We start from the raw sequence: 21,599 nt of genomic DNA, 5'->3' as shown, positions 1-21,599 counted from the left end.
GTTAAGCCTAATCTTGTCTTCTCTAACTTACCATATCCCACAATAAGCCCATTGCATCAACTAAATGAATTGATCCTCTCTGAACTGCGTCTCAAACACCAAATAGCCTTCTTACTGATATGGGTATGATGAGATAAGGATTTGGCTAAAAGTCTTCTCAAAGGTATGTCAATTGAGAAGATGAGAGTAATGGAATTTGAGAATTAAAGGTATAAGATTGTGAATGAGTCAATTTTGTGTTTCTCTAGAGTTTCTCTTTCAAAATTCTCTCTGAAAACTCTCTACATTTTGTGGGTATAAAGGTATTTATTGTAGGATATAAGAAGGAATATGAAAAGTCATTTTTCTACATAATAGGGGGTTCTAGCGACTTGACTTGCGACTGGGACTAGTCGCGAGTTTCAATCGCGAAATAACTAACTGGCCAGACTGTACTTTTTGTCCTGTAGTGCTCCAATTGTCATGACCCTTCAGCTTCCTGCATGCTTCACACGTGTGACACTTCTGGCGAGTCACCACTCGTGAGAATCCTCTTAATTGCACACACACTTGAATTCTTCACACTCTCTCACACACAACCCTTACATGATTCTCACCTAAATACAGGGTATCTAATTGCTGAAATACAAACAAATTTAGCATGGAATAAAGCCAACAATAGGTTGAATAAATTCAACCTTACAGCGAACAAAAGTAAAAAAAAGTGAAAGTTGTAAAAAGGAATCCATAACAATTGCACCTGATCCAAATCTATAAATTTTAGCATCTAAATAGGAATCCTTTCCTGATACAAATGACACCACAATTTAGAATAAATAATTTATCCATTAATCTATTACCACTTGAAGACATAGTGAAGTTTTGAATTCCATTTCGAAGAGCGTTTCGCATTGACAATTGGAACAGCATATTTCGATACTAGTGTATTTTGCTACACCGTTTCGGAATTACGCGCGCGCGCACACGCACACGCACACGCACATATACTTTATATTTATAACTTTAGATTTCATTATATTAGATTAATTAACACAAAATTTAAAATATGATATGAGAATAAAATGAGTCAAATGATGAATTTGAGCTTCAATATTATTAAAAAAAAAATCCAACATAGTCCGAAATAGGCCGGAATTCAGAAACCAAAACGAAATAAAGGGATAACTGCACCAGAATGGAACATAACTTAAAACATTGAGATGTAGTGTAATGTGAAAAGTGTGTAAATTGAAAATTTATCTCACTATATTTGATGCAAATTTTATAGTTTGAATTTATAATTCTCGTGATATATGTCCCCATAATTTAAGGTGAAATATAACTAACCCAATAAAAATAAATAAAAATCATGTTTAAGGATCCTAATTGTGATTGATTATCTAGTAAAACTTCGACCTTTCAAGTACAACAAAGGAAACATTGAGCTAAATTCAACTTTATTTTTCCTGCTTTTTCGGCACTGATCCTCAGTCTTCATTGTCGTCTTATCATTTAAATGCAGAATGGTCAAGTTCGCAATCGAGTTTGAACGTGCATGCAAAAATGGTACACGTGGAAGAACCTCATTTATGCGGCTTTAAAGTTTTCTAAGCATCCACACCAAGACATGGAATCACTTTTACATCTTCGGATTACACCGAGTGGAACTAGAAAAGCTAATAGCATTTTTTTTTTTTTGGTTTTAACCATGGTGGCCTTTACATAAATAAGAGACAAAGTTGTAACTTATTATGACTATATATTAAAATCCTAAAATATGCAAAACTAAAGCCTTAAACTAAGAATCTCTCACAGCCTTTTTTGAATGATGATGTGGAATGTTTGTTACCTTTGAGGAAAGCTCAGATAGGAAAGGAGGAATTTGCAATGATGTTGTAATGCATACATAGGAACAGATTGCGGGGGTAGAGTGAGATAGTGTGGTCAAGGCAAGCCCTTTTTGCATTATTGGGAAACACTTTGAGCTGGTTTTGTACTTACCAAGGGGCCTAGAAAAAGTAGTGAAAGAAAAGCAAAATTCAATAATGTAATAGACCACTTCTATATTGCAAACATCATTTCAAAGAATTTAATCATTAGCTTCCCCCTTAATACCTTCCCTCCATTTTGCAAAATCTTCATTGTGATATAACCCAAAAGGTTCAGTTTTGAAAAAGTTGCTTACACTTCGGTTTGAGACAACATAACTGGCTCCCACATTTGTCTTTCATTAATTCCACCATTTCTTCCACTAGGTACTACTTTTTGGTAAACAAAAATCAAAATCTTACTGCATTTTCCTTTTTCCTCCACACTACCAACACCAAGATCTACATTCTTCTGCATGCAAAACTTTACATGGTGTAACAAAACGCACAAAGCTTTTTTTTTCTTTCTCTTTTTAAGTATCAGTCCAAGCAGCAAAAACTGGCAAGTGAGACATGGAGATTGCTGTAGGCCTCAGCTGAGGTGACTGGAACCAGGAACTAACACCATTGGCAGGGCTAATGAACTTTGAAGCTGAAGGGGGCTTTGCAAAGAGCATTGTGGAGCCTGTTTTATCCGGGCTAGGCTCTCTTGAGCTGCTCAAACTGGTCACAAGTGAGGATGGATTTGAAAAGTGTGTAGCAAATTTGCTCGAGTCATCTACCATTGCCTGACTTGAGTTCACTGAATCAATACCAATTAAGTCTTGTAGGGCCATTGAGAAAGACGGGTTCCGATAATTAACAGATTTCTGATGATCAAGTGACTCAACACAGGCATGTGGATGTGGATGTTGCTGTTGCTGTTGCTGCGTGGACTGATACAAAGCCATCTTCCAATCCGAGCTATTACCATTACCATTACCATTTTCAGTTTGATTGGCTTCACCACCATTGTGCATTGGTGGATTATAATCAATAGCTTCAGTTCTTGAATCTGTATCTTTGTTTCGCCTAGCCAGCTCCCCAGCAAGTAGAGTATTGCTTGCCATGATCCTTTCAACATCATATCTGGTTATGTCGAAGTTGGTGACTGCATTTACGCCACGAAACTTGATGGCAGCAATGTCATAGGCTTCGGCTGCTTCCTCTTGAGTGCCTGAATTTATTTTAGCAAAGTTAAACAAACCTCATGAAGAAATTAAATTGTAGCTTTTAATTATACATTTTATTAGTTGAGAAACTCTTTGATTCTCTTTATTATCTCATCTGAGAGAAGCAGCCTTAAAAAAGTTCAGTCACATTCTCAAAGTAACACACTTCAGCCTTTTAAAAGCATCACTAGTCACTACAGTCGTTGAGAAAGACAGGGACCAGAGGTGTCATAAAAACGAGTCCTTTTGAATTATCTTAAGCACAGCTATAGCCCAATAAGGACCAAATAACAAACAATTAGTGAATTTTCTACACTAGTCACAAACAATGGAAACAATTGCCAAACAAAAATTATAATAACAAAATCTTGAGGAATTTAAACAATGCATGAACTTACTGAATGTCCCAAGATAAAGGTCCTTGTTTCCTGCAACTCTGCCAATCCTAGCTTGCCATCTTCCATGTTGGTGATGCCTGCAAAAGGACAAATAATTAAAACACAACCATAATTAGAATCTAACTAGAATGAACTATTTAGCCAATACAAACAGTTGTTTGATGCCGAGTAAAAACCAATAAAAAAAACCTTGTCACTCCTCGGTACATTGAAGCTCCCCTTGAAAAACCACTACTTTTCCTGCAAAGCAAAATCCTGATAGTCAGCCTGAAATGTCAAGGCTGCATACAAAGAATAATAACACGATAACTCAAAATCTTACCTCCTCAAATGAGCAACATACTCTTGACGGCTCATGTTCTTCATTTCTTCCAGTTCTGATTGATAGTTTTCTAGCTGCCAAAACACCAAAGGAATGAGATTTCAGTAACTGAAAGCCTAAAACCAGTGAAAGACATTTATCAGTGTTGAATCATACCGGAAAGTTAATATGAGTTGAAGGCCCCCAGTACTTCAGGGCAGCAAGATCATATGCTCTAGCAGCTTTCTCTTCCATATCATAGCCCCCTGAAGTCCATATATGTCATTGATTTAATTATATAACAATAACATATATTTTCATTATTTTGTTCATAAGGAGGCAAAAAAGGCTTACCAAGATAAACTGAAATGTGCATCATTTGATTGAAGGGCATCCACAAGAAGCATGAACATGACATGAATAATAGAAATCAAGTCAGACCATATGCAAGAAATGGACCACGAATTGCAGCCAAAAAGGGATACTAACAAACAGATACACAGCGAATTGCTTTTGTTTTACTTCACTAACCTTGCCTTCCCTTCCTGGTTTGCCCTTCCTTCTTGCAACTGTTATCCCACAGATGGGCCTCATATCTACCAGTCCATCTGTGCCTAGTGGAGGTAAAATTTTGGATGCGAAAAAAAGTAAATTTAAAACTGTACAAAAATAGACAGAAACAACTCAAACTAGAACAACAACAAATGTACTAGCAATTAGAAATCTCACTGAAAAAGAAGAATAAAAATAGAAAGTAACATAGTTAAACAGAAAGGGGTTAAGTAAACAGTATGAACTAACCTTGTAACACCTCTATACTGTGAAGTTCTCTGTCCAAATGTGTCAATGGACTTCCTATGTACAGGTTGCTTGTGACCAACTTTTCCAGGACCTCTCTTCTTTGTTTCAATGGCAACACATTCAGCTCCAGTAGGTGAGATCTGCCTTGGAGCTGTAACACAGCTAGACTGAGAACCGGGGCTCATGGACAAGCTTAAGGACTGTAAATCCCCACATCCCATTGCATTTACAGACGCAGAAGCGCCATTATCATCAACAATGTTACCATTCATTTGCTGCTCCAGAGCATGGTGGGCGGCAGAGTACTGCCTAGCCACCCAGTTTTTAAAGGAAGGAATCCCGTCTTCTGCCATGTGAGGGATTTGAGAATCACAATCTGCAATATGGGTTTGCTTTGATTCATCCTCCAATGGTGTTTGATAAATCCCATGGCAGTGAAGCCCAGTATAGTACGGGTGGGTTTGAACTGGAATATGTTGCTCTTGTTGCCTATAAGGTTCTTGGAGAAGACCCAGTGAATGTTCCCTGTTGGTTTCAGCCTCAGCATTTTGGTTGTAGTAAATGCTGTCTAAGCTTAGCGCCATTGCTTCTCTTTCATGAGTTCCATATTCATGGGTTCCCATGCTTGCACCACCTAGAAAGTCTTCCAATTTTGGTGATGAACTTGGCACCATTCCTATTGACATATATAAAGAGCAAAGTAAAATTTTAGAGTTCAAAGAAGCTATCTTTTTGCACTTGAAAGCACATAAACTAAATATGAAAATGAACTTATTAAAGCAAACCTTCTGGTTGTGATCTAGTGAGAGCTTCCATAATACAAAGAGAGCCATCTGACTTGAGTGGCATTACAGACAAAGGAGAGTGAAAACCAGCATTTTCTCCAACCAAGTAACAAATTCCAGCTGGGGTATTAAGGTAGTAACTAGTAGAAGGAGGAGCACTAGAAACAGCAGCTGAAGAAGCCTGGCCCTGTTGATGATGATGGTACTGATGTTGTTGTTGAGGATCAGAAGGAACCTCCATTTTCATGTGGGGTGAGAGAGAAAAGCCCAACCAGTTATTATTGCTGCCACTGTTATCATTCATGGACTTCATCTTCTTCTTCTTGTAAAACCTCTCTCTCTCTCTCTCTTCCTTTTTTTCACTCCCAAAGGTTCTATTACTAGTATCTATCTCCTGCTACAAGGCAACTCAATCATTGGCAACCAAATAAACTAATCATAGCAAAATCTCTTGCTTCCCTCCCTCTGAAAAGAAAATAAAAACTTGGTTTTTTGTTCTCTAGGTACAAGACACTACAAAGCAAGAGTGTTTTTTTTTTTTTTGTTAACCAGCAAAACTCTTCATTCTATGCTAAACTCCTTATTCCTCCCCACAAAATCTCACTCTCTATCTCTTTCTCTCTCAAGAGAACAACAAACACTGGTCTCTTTAAACTAAACAAAAAGAATGAATATCTAGCAAGCAATGCTGGGGAGCACCCCTGCATTCCATTGGGATCTGTGTATATGAGAAAGACCACGTCTTTTGCTTTTCCTCTCTCACTCTATTCTCTTTTGCCCTTTTCTTAATAAACTCATAAAACCCTACAAGAAACCCCCAGATTCATATATCACCATCTCCCCCAAAACACAAAATATGAAAAAACCACAATTAACTTAAAGCCTCTTAAATAATGCACTCTTACCCACAAAAAACCCAGATATTATTATCCAACTTTTCTTTTTTATCTTTTACGGTACAGTAGTCAGTTGAATCTAGTGGATGAGCAATGACCAATAGGGTGAGAGAGGGGTCAGATTTAGCCCAAAATGTATTTGGTTTTATATTATTTTTACAGTCACAATACACAACTCACTACCCACAGGGCCTTAAGATAGATTTGACGAGCAGGACATCTGCTCACCCAGTCACTTCATACAGTACACCCTTCTGTGCCACTCTGCCACTCAAAAAGGATCCAATTTAAATTCTAATGTTTTCTTTTGCTTTCAAACTTAAATACTGCTTCAATTTGGTTCCCAGCTTTCAATCCTAAAAACTAAAACAAGGACAAAAACCCTTGTGTCACGCCCCACGGTGACTGTGAGCCCATCATGAAACGTTCATTTTTTATACAATAAGCTGTGAGTCATGTTTTATAAACTTTTAATACATAATATTTATTTTTTCAATTTTTTTTTAAATGGTTTGAAATCTGTACTCTACTACCGAAATCTTTGTCATTCCTCTCAAACACTAGCTATGTACTAAGTACTTATGGAGGTCATCAGACCAATTGAGTCATAGGTGATACATAATAAAATATGTGATTTTTTGACTAAGTTTTACAAAAAAAAATTATGTCATAATCAATTGTGAATGTAGAGTAATAAGAAGTGATTGCTGTCAACTATAGATCTATGTGCTTTCTAAAAAGAACACATACACAAAACCAGACCTTTTATTATAACTTAAATGTAACTTTATTTATTTTTTTATCGCTCACAGTTAGCTACGATTTTTACCAATTTTCTCCCCTAGAAAATATCATGTATTATAGATGGGCTATATAAAAGAAAAGAAGGATGTTGGGATGTGCTTGTGTGGGTCATCTCATCTCATCTGCCTCTGCCCAGTGCTGACCTTAAGCTTTAATTTTTTCTGACAGTGGGCTGTGGCTGTCATCTGCAATGTTAGGGTGACTGAAGACAGAAGAAAGGATGTTAGTGGGAATTTGAAAATACTCCAATATTAATAATTTTGTGCTTTTAAAAAATGATTGTTGCTATTCAAGCTAAATAAATGATGTAATGTATCCCACTGAACAAAAACTACATTGCTAATAAATTAAAATTACAGTGACAATATGGATGCTATCACAAAAGTCGTATTTGCTGTTTGGGTCACTTTAATTGCTGGTTAAATTTCTTCTTCTTCTTCTTTCTTTTTTTTTTTTTTTTTTTCCTTGGGGCCAAGCTGTGGAAAGCAGCAAAGTTGCCAGCAATAACCCATTTTAGTATGTAACTATGTATAAGAGTATCACGAGAAAGTTCGGTATCACAATTTTGGTGTCACAAATTTTGCCATAATTTTGATGCAAAATGGTAAAAAAAATGATAAACTTATATAAAAATAATTGTCCACTATTTTAGTTAATTATCACATTAATAAATTGTGATAAATGGCGTGATCTTAAAAAATATATATTGTTCCCATAGACACTGTAGTATTATTAATTAAATAATATCAAATATCTCAACTCCCCTACAAGTTTGCTCTCTTTGAGTATGATTTATTAGGTTTAAAAAATAAGTTATGTAAAAATAAAATTCTACCTAAAAAAACCCATAGTTTTTAAAAAAATTGTACATAAGACATATAATTAAACAAACTAGAATAACCCCCTACTTTTTTTTAGAGAAATTTGAGCAACATCAATAAGTTTTGTAATTAACCTACCATTGTTTTAGTAACCAACAAAAAAAAGTGAGATTCAACTAAAATTTGTATGGGATGTTGGAAACTAGACCCATTGAACCATCATAAATAGGATTATCTAATCTAAACCTATTTGGATGAGTTTATTTTCACCTCAAAAAAGAATAAATAGTTTTATTTTGACACAGTAAGTAAAAAAATAACATGACAAAATAAGCTCAAAGTGAATAAATTCATCAATACCATATCTTTGAATTAAAAATGGGATGGAAGTTGGGATCAACTATAAGTAAAGAAAATCGCTTTTGGTGTTCTTTCTTCTTACAATAAATTAGGATTAGAGGTTTTTTTTTATTTAATAAATAGAAACCATATTTTAACTTAATCTAATCTAAATGTATATGAATCTTGATATTTAAGGCCTAAATTCTAACTCTTACCTTCTACGTTATAAAAATTTATACTTATGAATGTTTATCACATTAAGAGTACACGGCCAGAAAAAAGTGTGAATGCCACCAAATTATGCTGTCTTTGAAAGTTCACGTTCTATAGAGCTCGAGAAACAATATTTTCTTAGTGATTTCTCCAACTAAAATGGAAAAAGAAAAGAGAATCCATTTGCTTTATCTAAAAGCAATGGGATGTGTAGTAGTCAACAACTGCTTCCAGACAAAAAGCGGCTTGTGGGTCTGTGATAAACTAGAAATATTCCATGAATGATGAGCAAAGGGCCCCCAAAAAACAAGCTTTTGGTGGAAAATCTCATCTCATTTTTATGTAATTTATACATGTTATCTGTACTACGTAAACATTTTTCAGTGGATGCTGTGTTTTTTTTTTCATTACATGTGTCTGTAAGAAATTGTTTTATTATTGAGAGTGAAACTTTTAGTTTTAGAAGTTGGTAGTTCGCAGTTCGCACTAAACAAGAAAGATTTTTTTATAGTTTTTATACTTCGTAGTTGGAGTAGATATATTTCATAGCTTATCAATCTTTTTTGACTTTCTTGTGTGGTTTCCACAGCTCATTACCGAACAACTATTAGCTTTGGATATTCACAGCCGAAATACAACACAAAAGTTTTCCACAGGCGTGTTTTCAATTCTAAAGTGTAGACAAAAAATAAATACTTTAAAGAAAATTTAGATATGCCCCAATTTTTTGTTTAAAGTGTTTTATAACAATCATACCAAGAGTTGCTTTGAGCATCCAGTAAGTTTCTGTAGTTTGAATGCTAAATAAGATATATATATAGATTTTGATAATGTGTAACAAAAATATGAATGTTAACTTAGTTTCAAAAAATTTATTATATATTGATGAAATGACTAGCTCTCATAAAAGAGTAAAATAAATTATCTAATTTTATATTAAATTATTGAGAAATACTATGTCTACAATATTTTTACAATAAATTATAAGTGGTAGGTTGTTATTGGTTGTTATTATTGGGGCAAAAGTAAGCTCAGTAGTAGATTCAAATTTAAACTAATAACAACTAATTACTTATAATTTGTTATAAAAATGTTATGGATATATTACTTCTTTAAATTATAATAGAGTTAGTATCTCTATTTTAATATATATCTTCCACCAGCAAGCCCTATAACACAATTATCACTTTTTTCCATGTACTCCACTTAAATTATGATTAAATGGATTACCCATTTATATTTCTACTTTCCTGTTTTCATTTTTTTTTGTATTCTTTCTTGGTCAAACTTTCCTTCGTTTTTTTTTTCATTTCGTCTTTTATATAGCTAGTACGTATTTTGGCAGGGAGTTCTAAAATTATTTTCTAGGTTTTTCCTTAGTCTTTGTTACTTGTTGATCAGCTTCTTTTTTGAGTGGGAATGTTGCATGCAAATGTGCATGGAAATGAAAGAGTAGTCTTCGTGGAGACAGATATTCAAATGCAAATGATGATAGTTTGAACCTTGAAAGGAAGGCCGAGAGTTTCTGAGGGGAAAAAAAAAGAGAGAAATAAGTACTAGGGAGAGCGTGTGGGTACACATATATTGAGGTGGGAAGAATTCTTTTTCTGATTATATAGCAATGATGAGTGAATCCTTTAACAGATTCAACACTAAGTTGAGAGAAGAGACCACTGAGCTTTTGTGTCGTGGATACACTGCATGTCCTAGGCAAAGGGTTTCATAATTCACTTTCATACTTTCAATTTTACTAACCTTTTTCAGTAAGATGCTAATGGGGTTTGGTACATATGGTGTGTCTTTTTTCTTTTCTTTTTTTAACTTCTTCTGTCTCTTTTTGATTGCTCAGATCAGACCAAAGCTACAGTCTTTGTGGTCCAGTCCTGCATGATCAAAGAGGGCCAACCATAGAGATAATATTGATTCTTATACTGATCCAAATTTAAGGTTTACAAGTGAGAATGCCATCAGTTATTGCTACCACTTAACAAGGGAAATTTGTTACTTTTTAACAAAGTTTATTATATAAGCCAAAATAAAAAAAAATAAAAAACTGAAATCGTGACTCGAAATTACGATTTTTCAAGTTTATTTATTGTAAAAATTATAAATGTTGAGTATAGGGGGACATGCCCTAAGGCGCAATGGACAAGTAAACAAAGCCCTTGGAGCCAAGGTCTACCGTATCATGTTAATTACCTTGACAAACTATTACCTCTTTTGTATTAAATACAATAAGACATGCATGATGTCACTATAATTGGAGGGAGTATTATAGATTCTCATCCACCAGTCGACTTGAGGGGATGGTGCACTAATTGTTAATATCTCTACCATTTTAAGTCATGAAAGAAGATATGTGTTAGGTTTAGACCCTTGTCGATCATAAATAGCATTTAATTGATTTTAAAGTCAAGTTATTAATTAGATTAATTATGGAAGCCTTAGGTTAAATATGTAATCAACAATATCATGCAAGTGCATAAATTTAAAGAATACACAATATGAAACTTGGGCATTTGTCTAAACTTTCCAATAGACTTTTTTCTTTTCTTTTTTCTTATTTAATAATCCCCAACTTTTATTAAACAACAAGCGAAACAATATTCCTATAGACTGTTATAACTAGACAAATTTGTGATTACATGTTTACCAACACAAAACTAAATATTTAAATCCTAACAATATGTACTACACCTTGTCTTACCCACTCACTAGCTTTTCATCACTCGCCTCATCTCATTGCTGAAACTTGTTACTCTGCAAATTTTATTTGAGCTTACTATATGAAATTCCTCACTAACTTAACCTTCGAAATGCTTCCAATTAATCCCACTAGTTGGTCTAAAGTAGGTTCTTTCAGATATGATGTCTCTTATGCAGTGAATTTTTGCCCATTCCACCGTCATGTTTGGTTGTAGTTATTGGTGTGGTTCCTCTCTTAGCCCTACATTAAAAATAACAATAATTGAGGATGATAAATAGAGTTGTGCACCCACTTTTAAACTTAGTTGTTCTCAAATTAAGTATAAGATAATTCAAACCTCCCCCCCCCCCTCCCGGCGGGGGAATAAAACTAAATAAGTGAATGAATGAGGTTAGTAGATGAGGTTTATGGATGTTGTGTTCAAGTCCAACTTAAAAGGATTATTTTCTTGGTGTCGTTTATCAAGGAGCAAACTCGAATCGAGGTTAAGAGGGGTAATACCCATCTAGGAGTGTGTATCAAATCCGCTAACCTAACCAAATCAATCCAAACCAACCCAATTTGATGTCTTGAGTTGGTTTTCATGATTTAGGCTAGATTTAAAATTTCTATACATATGATAGGTTGGGTTGAAAATTTCTCAAACTAACAAACTTGAATTGAGTTGAAAAAACCCTTAATTATTGTTATTTTTAACCCAAACTTTCCAAAATTTTGAACTCTACCATGTATGAATTAAATAATAAGTGTCCATCACCCAACATTCTAGATTTCCTATATGACTATATGAAGTGTGTGTTCTCTTTTTCCGCCCATAATTTTTTACCACTTTGAACCCCCTAACTTTGAATTTTCTCACTCAGTCATGGCATTCATTTTTGTAATCGTGCTCTTTTAGAGTATATTTATTTTTCATTACAAAAAAATATATATGAATTTAAAAAGACTATTACACGTACAATATAAGCTGGAGAGAACCGAAAACACATGCATGAAATAAAAGAAAACAGATGTTGTCAGGTTGAAAATGAGAATCAGTATCAGCACCATTTAGAAAAAACATGCAGAATAGTGAAAAACAGTTATATGGGAACTCTTAACTCATTCCTCCTCCATCTCAAGCAGTTTAAGCTGTTTGGATAGTGACAATAGCATGTAAAACTTACCCAAAAAAAATAAAGAAAAGAAAAAGAAGAAGACAATAGCATGTAAAGTGTAAACCCAAAGAACAGTCACCACTTATAGCCAAAAGAACAGTCACCACTTAATTTCATTAATCAAAAGCACCACATTATCTTCAGATTTTTATGAACGTTAAAAGGACCATGGACTAATTTTTTAATTTTAATTTTTTTAAATACTAGTATATAAAGACAATGTTTAACTACAAAATTAATTGTAGCCTAATGCTATAACCTTATTCAATAAAATAAATATTATTATATATTTTAAAATTTAAATTGTTGAATTGCATGTTCTTTATACATTTAATTCACATTTAATTTGGTGTCAATCAGACATTATTTTCTATATGATTTATAAGCTCATATTTTATGCATAATTTTAAACTGCAAAAATTTGCAGTTTAAACAATTTATTAATGACATAGCTATTAATCTTTAATTTTCTAGAAATTTTGCAAGTATGAAGGATATAAGAAGAAGATGTAATCCAATAGTGGATTTTTCAAAATTTACCTTCAATAACAAAATATTGAGTAAAGGTGTAGTCTTAGACTACAACTAAATTTGTTACTAAACTTTATCTTTTTGAAAATTTAATCGTTGAATTGCATATTCTTTATACTCTTAATACACATATCAATTTTTTTATTAATCGGATATTATTTATTATATAATCTAATTTTATATTTTATACATAATTTTAAACTACAAAAAATTGTAATTTAAACAATTTATTAATGACATAGTTGTTGATCTTTAATTTTCAAGAAATTTTGCAAGCATGAAAGATAAAAAAAAAAAAAAATGTAATCTAATGGTGGATTTGTCGAAATTCCCCTCTAATAAAAAGATATTGAGTAAGATTGTAGACTTAGGCTATAAATCAATTTTGTAATTAAACTTTCTCCATAATTATATATATTACACATTTTAGCAATTTTATTAAATAAAATTACACTTTGCCACCAAAAATAATATCATTAATCCTTTTAAGAGTAATGTTTTAGTTAAAAAATCTTTTACAATATTTTTACAAACTATTAATGTAGCAAATTCTTAATGGTTCGAACCTGAGCCCACCACATATATTGCTTTTTTACATACCAGTAACCATTCATCACATCAGTAATTTGGAAAAAAGTTTGTAACTCTAATATTTTACTCCTTTTAAATGTCATAAAAATAAACATAGATCTAAAATCTAAAACAAAATATACAAGCAAAAAAAATTAGCCCAAAACAAAAATTACCGATAATAAACCTAGAAAAAATAATTATAGTCAATTAGCAAATTTTTCCCAAAACATACAACTCGCTCTTCAAAAAAAAAATAAACAAAATTATCTTGTCTTTATTGGCAGCAAACGCACCTTACACAAAAAAAGAAAAAGAAAAGAAAACTCTCGACGCCTAGGTGTTGCTGCATGCAGCCAATAGCAGACCTGCTTTCTCTAACTCCAAGTCTTGACTTCATCTTTTTTTTAATATCGTGGGTCATTAAAAAATTCTTATGCAACGAAGTAAAGAAGTGTTTTATTTGTTAAAATGATAAATGAACATCAATATCAATGATATTCAAAGTAGATAGCATATCTTCTCTCTCCAAATAAAGAGATAAAAAGTAAGATTATGGATGAATCATAGATACTAGATAGATGCAAAAAATATAAGTTTTTATTAAAAGAATTAACACTAACAAGACAAAAAATGAGCAAAACTTTCTAGCTACAAAAATGATATTGTCGGAATTTATTCAAAACATTTTTTTTAGAAGATATTCAAAACATTACTCTCTCTGTGTCTATAATTGACTTTCGGTTATATCTAATCCTAGAAAAATTATGAAGCATTATATCCCCACAGTACTGATGATTTATTAGTACACCAACCTAGGCAACATTGAGATTCAGGTATAAAGAGGATTGAATGATCATCCAAGTCAGAAATTTGAGTGTCACATTTTCACACCATATGACAAGAAATAATAAATAATGAAAAATATATAGAGAAAAATCGTTCATTCACAAGATGAGATTTCAAATATTCAGGTGAAAAAATGAGATAGAGATTTTAAATGGTAAGAATAGTTAATGACATAATGCAGCACTAGCAAGTCATTTAGTGAAGATGATTAATATTAAGTACTCAAAATCTTTTGCTCTAATACCATGTTAAATTATCAACTATTCTAAAATTTTTAACTATTAAGATATAACAAATTTAATTATATAACAATACAATTATATCGTAACAGAAAGTTAACCATACCTAAATTTTGTAAACAGCCTACTAAAGCACAAGTTGCCAACCAGTCAAAGTGGGACAGAGGTAGTTTTCCAATTTCCCCAGCTAGTGCACATTGCCACTGTTTTTGAGTATGGCATAGGAGACCACATCGGATCCTCTCTTCAAGTATTTAAACAAATTAAATAATATTCTTTCCTTAATTTCTCTTGTAATTTTTCAGATACCCTTAACTGCCATTCTACTTTCAGCAACAAAAAAAAAAAAAAAAAAATGCCATTCTGCTCCATATTTTTTGTTTTAGGATAAATTTAACTAATATATTTTAAGGTTTGTGCAAATACCAATCAAGTTCAAAACTTCTCAAAACTAGTCAATTTGGTCCCTAAAGCCAACTTAGTCTATAATTAGTTAGTTATTTTTTCTCAATTGTTTAAGGGACCAAGTTGGTTTTAGGGGACCAAATTGATTAATTTTGAAAAGTTTTAAACCTGATTAATATTAGCTTAAACCTCAAGATATATTAATAGAATTTACCTTTTTTTTAATAAAAAAAAAAAAAGAAAGAGAAATAGAATTTAAACCACCTACATAAAACATTACAAAAGATATTTGAATTTAGCTTAAATCTACTACTTTAATGCACTAAACCTATTATGACCTCCGTTTACTCTTAACCACATGTCATAATTGTGAGACTAATACATTAGAGCACGTGACCCAAGTTTTGCTCAAAATGTCATTACCTTACCTCTGGTCTTATCACTTTAATCCAAAATAGCATCCTTCACCTTCACCCATGTTTTTTTTTAAAAATTGATTGTTTTCTCTCTTTGGCGCCAGATTAAAGAATGGACAAACATTTAGGTTCAGTTTTGTTGACATTTGTCCCTGAGGCCCGGCCCAGAGACAGAGAGGCATGTATAGAGTCTGTGAAGGAGAGAAATAATGAGAGAAAGAGGGAGGTGAGAGTAAATGAGAATCACGTGAGAACACAAAGTCCAAACAAAATCTAGTGAAAGATCACGGAAATAGGGCCATAAATGGGTGGCCCAGGCCAACAAAAACAAAAGTAGTGGATTATGAAATATGATTATCAGAGATCACTGGATTGGATGATGGCAACCCGACTTTGACAAGGACAACTACCCTACACTCTTCTTCTTCTGTTTTCTCTCTTTCAAATTGAAGTTTTCAAATATGTAAAATTTATGCAGTTAGAAATCTAACGACCCATACCATTAGTGTATAATTATATAAATTTAGAATGTATTATAATAACTTTGTAAATTTTACACTGATATTATTCATGTTGCATTCAATTTTTTGTTTTTTGTTTTTATGTATCTCAAAGATAAAGAAAAATAGTAAATGGCGATTCCTGTGTTTGAATAAAGAGAAATAATTAAAAGTCTAATATATTTTAATTAAATGTCTAATATATTTTAATTAAATGTAGTATAAAATAGATAACAGTATTTTGAAAAGTTAATATGTAAAATATAAAAAAAAAGTAACATCTTATACTAAAATAGATATATATTTTTATATAAATTGATGTAGATGCTCTGTCTCTCATCCTTTATCTCTATCTTGAGCCTCTCTTTTTTTATTTGTTTTTTTTTTTAAATTAGGTAGCTTTAAATACATTGGCTAATGTCACATTAAATAAATGACCAAACTTAGATAGAGTTCTCTGCAATCTATCTTCGGCTCATTGAGTAAAAACAAAAAAAAAGTAGTTCATCCTAGGTTCTCAATCGGTACAATTGTGACTAATCAGATGAGCTGGAAAATAAGTCATGCCATAATACCTCCTCACCTTTTCATATTATAATGTGATATTATGCAAGATTGTCAAAATCAGAATCTTACATAGAATCGTGGAAGGTAGGTGAAATCTTGGATCGAATGATCAGATTGTAGGATCAGATTGTGGATCATAAGATCTTACATTATTTGAGGGAAAAAAACACATTGGTACGTTAAATAATCACATAAATTATACATCCATTCATAATTTGCATCCATTTGATGTAATTATTATACATGATACATCATTACATCCATTTATAAGAATCATTTAAATAAGCCAAACACCTCAAAACATGACACTCTATTGGGATGTTATTTTTCATTTGAGTCCAACTGAAACTCTATCTTTCTTTGTTAAAATAGCAAAACTTGGTCTATTAGGATATTATTTTTTTATTTGAATCTAATTGAGTCTTCCGTCAAATTAAAGAAGAATACAAGAAACCAGGATCGTTTGAGATTTTCAAAATCATACAATCTTATCAATTTTGAATTATCACAAAGATCCTTGAAAAATATGGATCGTTTTAGGTTGGTGGGATCGTAAAATCATAGGATCTAGATCGGAACTTTAACAACTATGATGTTATGAACATAAAATTTTTACATTCTTTTTCACAATTGAAACTATTAGTTGTGATTTAATGAATCATCAATTTTATATAAACACACAACTAAATTTTGTGTTATTCAGAAAAAAATACAAATTTTATTAACATTAATCAATAATCACAATGTGTTATCTTGAAAACAAACATTTAGATATTTTGTATGCCTAGGACTTACTATATTATTCACCAAAATCTCTCTTTCTCAACCAATGCCAGGATGACATGTCAAATCTTAGGCCCTTCGCTATGTCACAATCACCTTATATTATGCTCCATCTATTTCACTCCCTGCTTTTATCTATCTCTTCAAGACTGGTCTCTTTTTCTCTTTCAATTAGAGACTAGCTTTGAATGATGATGAGGTTGAAGAGCCCACTGGCTTCCTTTTTGTCACAAATGAAGCAAGAACCTAAGAATATAGAAAGTAGCGTTGCAACTCTTAAAAGAGCACTGATCAAAGTTCTCAAACCTCAAGCAAATCAATGCAATTAGCCACATCCTAAGTCACCCCCTATGGTCTATTATATCCCAAAAGAATGAAAGATATTAAAGCTTATAGTTGGAAGAATTCAAAGCATGGATTTCCCTTCATAAAAGGGGTAGGTGTGGGCTCCTTTTTGATAAAAAATAATTCATGACCTTCCTTGTCACCATTCTCTTATATACGAGAAGTGCTTTTTAATGTATGGATGATGATGATGATGATGTAAAATCTTAAAAATGTTTTTATTCCTTTCTCTTCTCATTTTCTTTGTTTAAATGGACGAAGACTATGAAATGATGTTTCTTTTTATAGTGTTGTGGGTTTTTAAAGGAGCAAACATGTTCTGACTTGCCAGGAATGTGATGAAAAAGAAAGCAATCCCCACACTCTCTTTTTACAACTCTTTTAAACATGATGGACAATGGCCAAGAAGGCATCTCTTTGCACAAAGAGAAACATGTTAAGCTAATTTGCCCAACTTATATACATGTGAAAAGCTTGACCTACTGAAAATACCTCTTATCACTATCTCATTAATGCAATTAAAGCAACACAGTCCAATGCAAAGCCTTAATTAATTGAACCACTTTTTGAGCAGCAATTTATGTAAATTAAAGACATTCCTATCATTTTATTTTTATATCAAATTACATTCTATACTTTATATGTTACTTATTTCAAACCCCGCACTTGGAAATTATAATATTTGAGATTAATAAAAATAAGAGGTTTAAAGTGGTAATTTTATTTTAAGTATAAATCTATAGCTTTTCTTTGCCCCCAAATATTCTTATCCTCAGTGATAATAATTTGTCTTTTCCAGTACCAACTACCATCCGGAGTTTATTATTCATACTTGTACAGGTCTAGTTGGATTTTGGGCCTACTCAGCTATAAAAAAAGGTTGGACTTTGGGCCTCCAAAAACATAAATTGCAGAGAGATTAATCTCCAAACACTGATGTGATTATTTGATGATAATAGCCACATGATCCATCAAGTACTTAGATTGGTCAACTAAGATTTAAAATCAGCTGTACCAAGAAGAAATATAATTGTAAATAAATAAATAAATAAAACTGACAAAGTAAATGGTCCGTAGCATATTCTGGGTGATGGGACACCTTAGACAGCCAAACTATTTCTCTATATTGACGGCTATAAGTAGCCTGTAGACAAGACTGAACAGTCTAGTATAAAAACTGGACCTAACTTTTACTGTCACCTACAGCTAGTGGAGAAATGTCCAATCACTTAATATTATTTTCCCTTGTTTGGCTGCCTGAGAATCCATTTTCTATTCCAGAATAAGATTACCCTCCCTGGCTGCTTGACCTAAAAAAAGTCACTTTGTTTATATTTTTTTCTTTCTTACTAACTAAAAAATATTAGTTAATTAAGAGTATTATATTTTAATTAGAGCAACCACATCAACTCATTTATAATTTTTTAAAATAAAAAAAAGTACAAATTTTACACATTTTAATTCAAAAAACACCTACATCAGTCTTTGTAAAAATGTGCAAATATACATGGTCGTATAAATAAACAGTAACAGTGCATATATGCACAGTTACTGTTCACCGTATATAAATGTCTTTTTTATTCTTTTTTCTCTCTTCTTTCTCTACTTCTAACTCACCTCACATGTAACGAAATGTGTATAATATTTTATTTGAATATTTTACATTGTTCACCTTGTAAAGAAATGATATTTTATTTGAAAAAATGTGTATAATAGACAAATTAATATGAGTGTCTTGTAAAAATAGGTGGGTAAAAAAAAAAAAAAAAAAGTAGGTTTTAAAAGTGTAAAATAGAAAAAAAAATTCCACATACTGATGTGATGCTCGACACCTCTTACATTAACGTTTTATATCTTGGACTTTTTGTTTTTGATTGGATTTTTTTTAATAAGTATGATTTTAAAAGAACAAAAGTTTGATTTGAAAAAAAAAAACTATAAAATTTGAGTTGGCAAACATTCTTAAAAGTCAATGTTTAGTTTGTAACTCACATATCCTAGCGGGATTGAATTGAACCCACAAACCACTTGTCACCACTGGGCATGGAATATCATTTGGGTTACAGCCCAGTTGAGGCCCATTGCCCAATTCCCACACAAGATATTAGCTGCTGGTACCCAGGCCTCAAAAAACTTACTCTTGGAATAAGTCTTGGCCCACTAATTTATGTGACACAACTGCTTATTGCAAAGACAGCCAAACATGAGCACAAATTAGCAAATGGGATATTGAATTAATACACCAGATTACAAACAAGGGGTAACATTCCACAAGAATCATCCTCCTATTTGAGCAATGCATAAAGCAATACATGTTAGACATGCTTCTTCAGGAACCGGTTAAGCTCGAATGGCTGTTACCCAGTTAAAACTACGGTGGACTGTGACTAGTCCTACAGGAAACCGAAACTAGAGGAATTTTGCAATGCTTTCATTAACTTTTTGCTAATGGTAAACTGGAATTTGGCAGTGTGAAAACTACCAAATGGCCATGGCCATGGTCATGATTTGGACATGTTATTGCCTGGTGGCAAGGAGTCCACACCGACACCATGGTCACCAACTGTTAAGGAGGCCATAAGTTGATGCTACATGATCATGCCCATGCTCACACGCTAATCATTCACTTTCCAATGTACTTGTTTAATTGCATGACTGTTTGATTTGCTTCTCTACCTACTAAGGAGAATATGAATGCATAAATTTTCTGGATACTATAATGTTTCAGCCATGCATCTTGTGTAACATGCCTAAGTTTTCCCATTCCTCTAGTATGATTGCTTTCGTAGGTAAACATTCTACTCCATGATCAATTCCTCCTACTAAGACATATCTCACTTGATGTCTTCCATGATCAACTCCCCTCTATTCTTGAGATGCTTTAACTTCTGCCAAGATGGTGAGGTTGATATTCTAATATTCACAGAAAATTGACAACCTACAAAGGAATGCTCTGCCAAGAGCCCTTATATGGCTATAATGGACAACCTACAATATAGAAGATGCATCATATGATAGAAAATAATTACTTGAAACTGGAAGGCCATGGACGTCTATCTCAGCGTGCTTCCCACTATAAAGACTGATGAAAGGAATGCTCTGCTCATCATTCTTTCTTATGGTCCATAACTGCAACACTCATTCACTGCACCAACTTATTCAATTCACAAAGGTAGGCTATCTTTTTGGTCCAAATAGAAATTGAGGAATTGAACAACCTTCAAATAATAAGATAATTAAGCATTGTCACTTCCATTAACTTTATCTATGTCTAGTATAAACGATATGGTTCTCTCTCAAAAGCCACCCTCATCACTAGCATCTAGGGACAACAGGAACATCCATATGAGGATATGACCGACATAGCACCCCCCCCACCCCCAACAACTGTCTCTTCATAAAAATATGCTTCAGTGCTATTGCCCTGCAAGAGGAGCATAACTACAGAGAATCCTGCATCTAAGACGATAAGGTGGAAATTCCAGGCTTATAAAGTTCGGAAAAAGACACTCTATCACCATCTAGTGTTATAACAATTGCCGCTAGTGTCATTCCCTTTTCTGCCGGACTGCCACAGCCCTATACAAACCTCCCAGTTGCTTTGGCATAAAATTTTGAACAGTTTCCCTGCATTGTAAGTGATAAAACCAAAGCCCCTATGGTGTAGGGCTGTGCTGCCATGCATTACTACTACATGTAATCCTATCTAACCCGTTTACTCTTCCTCAATTAGACTAATTGATAACCTCTGCTATTCAAACTATCATTCATTGAAAAAAAAAAAAAAAACTATCATTCATTGACCTCCAAAGACCTCAAGCATTATGATAAGCACCATTCCCAGAGCCACCCCCCAACACCATGGATGAGACCACAGTGGCTGTCTCAATACATGCAAGTCAATGGAGAGGCAATCAAGTGCAAGTCTAGTAGAACAGAGATGGTCAAATGAGTTCAAGGGAATAGATGCAAGAGAGTTTTTGTAAGTGCAAAATTGATGCTTCAAGTAGTTTCAATATAAGTCATTGAACTTTCAGTTCAAATTTCTTGTCTTCATACGTCTGTTTGATATAATGACAGATCAGAAAAAACAAATTGCTAGAAGGAGAGA

At 32.9% G+C, this 21,599-nt stretch overlaps 1 protein-coding gene across 1 annotated transcript; it reads right to left on the bottom strand.

The window, feature by feature from the left end:
- Nucleotides 1-2,008: 2,008 nt before the first annotated feature.
- LOC142619920 (AP2-like ethylene-responsive transcription factor ANT) lies at nucleotides 2,009-6,177 on the bottom strand. The gene is made up of 9 exons (XM_075793300.1): nucleotides 5,344-6,177; nucleotides 4,559-5,234; nucleotides 4,289-4,371; nucleotides 4,112-4,120; nucleotides 3,935-4,023; nucleotides 3,779-3,852; nucleotides 3,646-3,696; nucleotides 3,457-3,533; nucleotides 2,009-3,063 (listed from the first exon to the last, which is right to left on the bottom strand). Exons 1-9 carry the CDS (start codon nucleotides 5,654-5,656, stop codon nucleotides 2,381-2,383), a joined length of 2,055 nt encoding a protein of 684 aa, XP_075649415.1. The 5' UTR covers nucleotides 5,657-6,177; the 3' UTR covers nucleotides 2,009-2,380.
- Between the last annotated feature and the right edge of the window lie 15,422 nt (nucleotides 6,178-21,599).

This window comes from Castanea sativa, chromosome 12, assembly GCF_040712315.1.
Source record: "Castanea sativa cultivar Marrone di Chiusa Pesio chromosome 12, ASM4071231v1".
NCBI lineage: Eukaryota > Viridiplantae > Streptophyta > Magnoliopsida > Fagales > Fagaceae > Castanea > Castanea sativa.
Note: the sequence above shows the minus strand (reverse complement) of the source record. Positions and strands in the feature narration are given on the sequence as shown.